At 48.2% G+C, this 7,500-nt stretch overlaps 1 protein-coding gene across 1 annotated transcript in view; it reads right to left on the reverse strand.

The window, feature by feature from the left end:
• The window catches only part of svep1 (sushi, von Willebrand factor type A, EGF and pentraxin domain containing 1), a gene marked incomplete at its 5' end in the record, with an annotated part of 271,175 nt that overhangs the window by 95,964 nt on the left and 167,711 nt on the right, over window positions 1–7,500 (reverse strand). The window contains one exon of the mRNA XM_083640220.1: window positions 6,167–6,361. Within this exon, the coding sequence (XP_083496346.1) occupies window positions 6,167–6,361 (195 nt within the window). The remainder of the gene's footprint in view (window positions 1–6,166; window positions 6,362–7,500) is intronic.

Consider the following 7,500-nt stretch of genomic DNA (forward strand, 5'->3'; position numbering starts at 1 on the left):
ATTACTTTCTGTGTAGAGTAACTCATTACTTATTACACTACTTTTGCATTACTTTTACCAAAACAACAAAAGCAGCAGAATGACATCGCCGCCCCGGAAAACCATCCCGAAAAATAATTTCAACCGCCTTGAAGTCAGTGTAAACAATCCAAGATTCTAAATTTTGTTCATTTCCTTTGTTATTATCATCTATAGTGTTTTTTTTGCATAAAAACACACAGTTTGATTAGGAAATGATTGTATCTTTTTTTTTTATTATGTGCTTTGATTTAATAAAATGTAACTCAATTTGTAACTTGAGTTACTTGACAAAGTAACTGGTTACTGAAATCCTATAAGTAATAAGTTATATTACTGAGTTACTGCTAAAAGTAATATATTACATGTCATATGTTACTTTTGTAATGAGTTACCCCCAACACTGTTCAACACACACACACACCATCCTATCCCCTGCTGGCACATTAGACCTGGGCCTGCTCCTTGTTATCACTGAGGGAATAGGTGTGATGTCATGTGACCCTTGACCTCTTTAATCAGAGGCGTGATGTCATGTGACCCTTGACCTCTTTAATCAGAGGCGTGATGTCATGTGACCCTTGACCTCTTTAATCAGAGCACATCACACAGCCATGACTCAGTCATGATTGAATCAGAGGAGAGAGAGCATCACTGACGTGAGACGTGCTCCCCTGGCTCGTATCTCTCTCCATCCATTACCTCAACACTGAGCCGCCATAGTAAAGAGCGTAGGTTAACCCATTGATACCTGATGTGTATATCCCTCATTTGTGTGTGTGTATCCCTTTAAGACCGCAAACCGCGTCACGTGGTCTTAAAGGGATACACACACACACCGGAGTGTCCACACACACACACACACCGTCCGGAACACACACCGGCGTCAATTACATTTCCAGTCCTGATCATTAGGAACACAGAATATCCCAGAACATGTTCGAGAGTCGTTACTGAACCAAAGTCAACAGCTCCGGGGCCTGAGAACGTCACACGTTTTTTTAACTATTAGTTCTCCAGTGTGCGGTGTTGTTGGCGGGTCATGTTTATGTTCGCAAATATTATTGTCTGGAACTGTCGTAGACCATTAACCTGACTCTGCCAGACGGGGGCGGTAGTGTTGTGAAAACAATACCGACCCCCCAGCGGGCAGAGTCAGGTTAGTGGACCGTACGAATAACAAACAAAATTCCAATTCGTCAGTTCCACCGAAATTCTAGTTAATTAGGGTGATGGATGTCAGAAGAACCACAACCTCTTATCCTTCTTCGCCTCCTCTGAAGTTTAAAATTAACACAACCCCACAAGCCACATGCAATTTTGACTGTGGCAAGTAATGTTTGTCTATAGTCCTGCTGACCACACTGGCAGGTACAGTCAATATGGACGGGAGTGGTAGCAGCCCAGAGAGGTTTGAGGAAGACGCCTGTGACTGGAAGATTGCCAGTTTGAGTCCAAGACCAGCAGGAAAACCGGTCAAAAGCATCGTGGAAATTCCTTTCACCAACGCATTGGAAGGCCTAATTGCTTCTGCAGCCGAAATGAGAAACTGGGTTGCTATAAATAATAGTATAGTAATAATATTTAAGCTTCATGTCTATCTGTCTGGGTGGTGAAGTTCTGCAGGTGGTTTACCCACTTCTGGGATTCATTCAAAACTGAATTGATTTGCTTTGTGTGACTCACTCAGTCGTACCCAGTTCAGCATGCGGGCGGGCGAGAGCCAGGTGAAGAGGAGCTACGTGAGCCAACGCACCAACTGATTTCACCCAGTAACAGTTGTTCCTGGTGGACCAACATTTCGTCCTAGTACGGGCCGGGGAAACCCCGCCCCCCAACTCATTTGATTGGTCGCCGCAAATGCTTCTTCCTGAAAACGTGCGGCAAGTAAAAAAAGATGTGTTTCAGATTTAAGGGTTTTCATATCTAACGACGAGCAGACCCAAACCCTTAACCACGTTGTTGTACTTGCCTAAACCTAATGTTTGATCAAAATGTGTGCGGGTTCGAACCCCGGTTCTCAGATAGGAAGGCGAGCACCATATCCATTTAGCCACAGGACCGAGCTCGCCGACAGCTGCACTTTGTTCACACCCTAACCCGAATCGTAACCACATTTGTTTCCTTGCCGCACGTTTTAAGGAAGAAGCAATTGCAGCGACCAATCAAATGAGTTCGGGGGCGGGGTTTCCCCAGCCCATACTAGGAAGAAATGTTGGTCCAGGAACAGCCGTTACTTGGTGAAATCAGATCATACGTGAGGCGACAGAGTTTTGGTTGAGCTCGGTTCAGGACTGCAGCGTACGTTAAAGCCTCCGAGATGGACAGGGGTCAACATCATGTTTCCATCTGGACCTGATGAGCCATCCACTGAGGCATGCACGTCTGCTAAACAACACACTCGCTTCTAATCAGCTCCGTTCACTTTTATAATGAGGGAGGAATATTTTGCTGTTTGTGTCATGGGCATTATGAGAGAGGGCTGGAGGAAGCCTGGCGCCCACAATGACAACTCTCACTTTCTTCTCCTCCTCATCCTTGTTTGTTTGTTTGTTTGTTGATGATGATATTTTGTCTTTATTGTGATTTTATGTTTGATTTGTTCGGGAAAAATAAAGATCAAATAAAAACTCCGAAATAACCCACAGTACTGTACCAAGTAGTATCAAAACTTATCCAGTCAAACAATAACCTGCATTCAATCCTTTTTGTACACAGATCTAGAAGGGAAAAAATGACTCCATTAGTATGGTCTTGCTCGCAGCCAATCAGCGCAAGTGTTCTTCGATTCAATGTGACGTGTGATTGGCCCACTAGCGCAGCAGCTACAACCCATACATACAGTCTGTGGTGGTGAAGTCGAGCGCGGCATACGTGATGGAGTTGGCAGTTTAGTGTGACGAGAGATGCCACTAAAACGTTCTAAAGTATGGCAAAAAAAGGTATTAATTGAAATACTCTGTTGGTATAATCAGTATGGTTTTAATGGTACTGGTATTGGTACTGGCATCGTCCTTTTTTAAACACTACCCAGCCCTCCATCTGCATTCTCTCTCCCCTGTTTGTCTATTTTCTCCCCCCTCCTCCCCCCAATCCTCCTTCCTTCAGTCCAGAGCCGTGTATATAGAAGAGTCGCCACATCTCCATTCACTACAATGGACCAGTGTTTTTATTCTCAAGAGTTCCAGGAAGTAAGGTTCTGGATTAAGCAGCACTGTCAAGTCACAGCAAAATGGACAGTTTGTGTTGTACTCTGAAAGTTTTTTTTTTTTAATCAAATTGTACATTATCAGCTTTATGTTAGCATTCAAAAGTAGCGCGAGACCCCTTCCTGGCTGTTCATTGGCTAATGAGTCACGCATTGTGGTCCTCCACTGATGCCAGTCTCTCTCTAGAGGACACTACTTCAGTCCATCTGTGCCCGAGGAGGATCAGAGCAGCTCCAGCTCCTCTCTGCATCTAGCGATGAGATGACTCACCTCCTGGAAAGTAAATAGAGTCCGCACACTGAATTAAAGTAAGCTCCCAGGTCAGTTTATTTTAACGTTTCGACTACAAAGTCTTCATCAGAAAAAAAGTCTTCTGATGAAGACTTTGTAGTCGAAACGTTAAAATAAACTGACCTGGGAGCTTACTTTAATTCAGTGTGCGGACTCTATTTACTTTCTATGTTATCTGCTTTTCGTCCTGCACCTGAGCCTTACAAGCGGATGTGCACGCCCTACCTCTTTCTTCAATGACTCACCTCCTGCTCATCTCCTCGTCTGTCTCCTCCTCCTCCTCCTCCTCCTCCTCCTCCTCCTCCTCCTCTCACTTTCATCTTTATGACACCTCTTCCTCCCCTGATGACACCCGCCCACTTCATTAGCCTACTTTCTCTGTGGAGGAGGCGAGGGGAGCGAGGACAGGCGGAGCGGGCCGGGCAGCGCCGCAGAGCGCCACCACCTGTCTCACCTGCCAGGCATCTGGAGGGCTGCAGTCCATTACCGTGTTCCCCCAGAGCCCAGCAGCACCAGCGGTGGATGGGAGACAGCTCGGACATGGTGTGGTTTGAATTAGCTTCAGAAGGTTAGCAGCGTTCCCACCATTCACAAAGCGGGGATAAAATGCAGAGACGCGGAATAGAGAATGGAAAGTTTCTCCCTCCAAGTTTCCTGGAGCTTTCCCTCTGTCTGTCTGTCTATCTCTCTCTCTCTCTGTCTCTCCTGTGTCTGTCTCTCTCTCTCTCTCTCTCTCTCTCTCTCTCTCTGTGTCTCCTGTGTCTCTCTCTCTCTCTCTCTCTCTCTCCTGTGTCTCTCTCTCTCTCTCTCTCTGTGTCTCCTGTGTCTCTCTCTCTCTCTCTCTCTCTCTCCTGTGTCTCTCTCTCTCTCTCTCTCTCTCTCGCTCTTTTTCAATCTTTCCCATTCTGCCTTTTCCATGAACCCAAACACTATCATTCATGCTAGCATTGACCTTTGACCTTATGCCAGGATCAGACTACACAATATTTTTTGTCGTTCACGATGTCACCATGTCAGACGAGGCCATCATACTGCCATAAATTCGTGACATGTCTTGGTCGGGAGACTGGCCACACTACAAGTGTATTCTCGCTTAACACCGACAGAGCATCGTACGCCACCGTCATCACGTCGTCTGCTGTCGTCAGCGAGTTCACAGGTCGTCGGGGAGGCGGACCTGTGAACGAAATCTCCCAGCATGCATTGAGGCCACTACATTGACAAGAAATAGCAACCAAATCAGCCTAAATAGGCTAAAGTGGTAGATAGAAATAATGTTTATGTTAGCGCAACATGCAATTGTAGAACATTTCAATATTGGGCAAAATAAAACATTGAAATCCAAACACAACCCTATGTGAAACATGTATGTAATCCAGGTGCTATATATATCCCTTGCAGAATTAACGTTATTTGGATGAGTGACAGGCTCTACTGTGATGCACTGTGATGTCCGCTCCAGCCTCCAACTTACTTCATGTGCACGCCCACTATTTTCTTGCCAGCTGCTGCGAGACGAGAAGGAAGAGAAACGAACATGCAGCCGACTCTGCTGAGCTCATGTTATTTGTAGTGAGCAATGCCCATTGCCCAGGCGTTTAAACGCAAATTAAAACACCCTGGCCTTTTTATCTCTTTTATTCTTTTGAGCGGAGCGGAGCGGTGAGTGCGAGCGGGTGAAATCTGTATCGAGCGGGGAGCGGTCTCCCCAGGACCTGATACCTGTCTTCCGGGGTGTCACACTAGGCGAAACCATGTCCAAAAGACTGACATGCCAGTCTTTTCGTCAGGGCGTCGTGAGGCGTCCTAGACGTCCCGACTGGTCCCGACGCTGGTCTTTGATTATGTCACACTACAAGAGGTGAAGACGGCCGATCGTCGTCCCCGACGGTCATATTCGGGCCCGACGCTGAAAATCTGTCGCCCACGACCAAATCGGTCTAATATCGGGCTGAATTCGTGTAGTCTGAACCAGGCATTATTCAACGTCTCATTTGGGGAGGGGGAAACTCAGAAGACTAAGTAACTTACACAGACCAGATGATGTCATACTACTGTCCAGTAAGCAATAGCTCACGACGACAGGCCCGTGGCGTGGTCATTATGGTCATTATAAAAAGTAGAGCGCGCACATCCACTCAAATTGCAGGTGCAGGACAAAAGCAATGAAACATATAAAAAGAAATAGAGTCCGCACACTGCTTGACTTGCTCCCAGTCGATTTATTTTTGACGTTTCGGTCAACAAGGACCTTCTTCAGAAATGAAATTTCTGAAGAAGGTCCTTGTTGACCGAAACGTCAAAAATAAATCGACTGGGAGCAAGTCAAGCAGTGTGCGGACTCTATTTCTTTTCATTATGGTCATTATATCACAGCTAGGGGGCGTTGTTCGCCCGACACGGAGGCAGAGGAGGCCCCTCTTAGCTGTGAAATGAAATTTCTGAAGAAGGTCCTTGTTGACCGAAACGTCAAAAATAAATCGACTGGGAGCAAGTCAAGCAGTGTGCGGACTCTATTTCTTTTCATTATGGTCATTATATCACAGCTAGGGGGCGTTGTTCGCCCGACACGGAGGCAGAGGAGGCCCCTCTTAGCTGTGATATACAGTAATGACCATATAGCACATATAGCACACGTCATACGTTACCTGCGCAGGCGGTCTTATGGACATTCGTGCTCCAGGTCCCGGAGGCCAGACACACCGCCTTCCTATCTCCCTGGAGACTGTAACCGTGACGACAGTTGAGCAGGCAAATGCTGCCCGGCGTCATTTCCCTTTTCCCGCAGGCAGGGGGCGACAGCAAGATGTTCTTCAGGTTCCCAATGGGGGGGCAACGTACCTCTGGGGAGAGAGAGACAGAGAGATGAAATTGATAATAATTGATGCGGTGAAACCCCCCGGTGCCCTGGTGGCTAAATTCCCACACAGGCCTTCCTTCAATCATGGCCACCTAATCATCCCTCGTTACTTAATTGGCACATTCAGTCCTCAACTCTCCACCGTGATAGGCTGATGTGTGCTGAGCGTTCTGGCGCAAACTGGCTGCCGTGCATCACCCAGGTGGGTGCTGCACATCACCCAGGTGGGTGCTACACATCACCCAGGTGGGTGCTACACATCACCCAGGTGGGTGCTACACATCACCCAGGTGGGTGCTACACATCACCCAGGTGGGTGCTGCACATCACCCAGGTGGGTGCTGCACATCACCCAGGTGGGTGCTACACATCACCCAGGTGGGTGCTACACATCACCCAGGTGGGTGCTACACATCACCCAGGTGGGTGCTGCTACACATCACCCAGGTGGGTGCTACACATCACCCAGGTGGGTGCTGCACATCACCCAGGTGGGTGCTGCTACACATCACCCAGGTGGGTGCTACACATCACCCAGGTGGGTGCTACACATCACCCAGGTGGGTGCTGCTACACATCACCCAGGTGGGTGCTACACATCACCCAGGTGGGTGCTGCACATCACCCAGGTGGGTGCTACACATCACCCAGGTGGGTGCTGCACATCACCCAGGTGGGTGCTACAAATCACCCAGGTGGGTGCTACACATCACCCAGGTGGGTGCTACTACACATCACCCAGGTGGGTGCTACAAATCACCCAGGTGGGTGCTACACATCACCCAGGTGGGTGCTACACATCACCCAGGTGGGTGCTACTACACATCACCCAGGTGGGTGCTACACATCACCCAGGTGGGTGCTACACATCACCCAGGTGGGTGCTACTACACATCACCCAGGTGGGTGCTACTACACATCACCCAGGTGGGTGCTGCTACACATCACCCAGGTGGGTGCTACTACACATCACCCAGGTGGGTGCTACTACACATCACCCAGGTGGGTGCTACTACACATCACCCAGGTGGGTGCTACACATCACTCAGGTGGGTGCTGCTACACATCACTCAGGTGGGTGCTGCTACACATCACCCAGGTGGGTGCTACACATCACCCACC

Source organism: Poromitra crassiceps, assembly GCF_964638095.1.
Source record: "Poromitra crassiceps genome assembly, chromosome: 7".
In the NCBI taxonomy this organism is placed as follows: Eukaryota; Metazoa; Chordata; class Actinopteri; order Beryciformes; family Melamphaidae; genus Poromitra; species Poromitra crassiceps.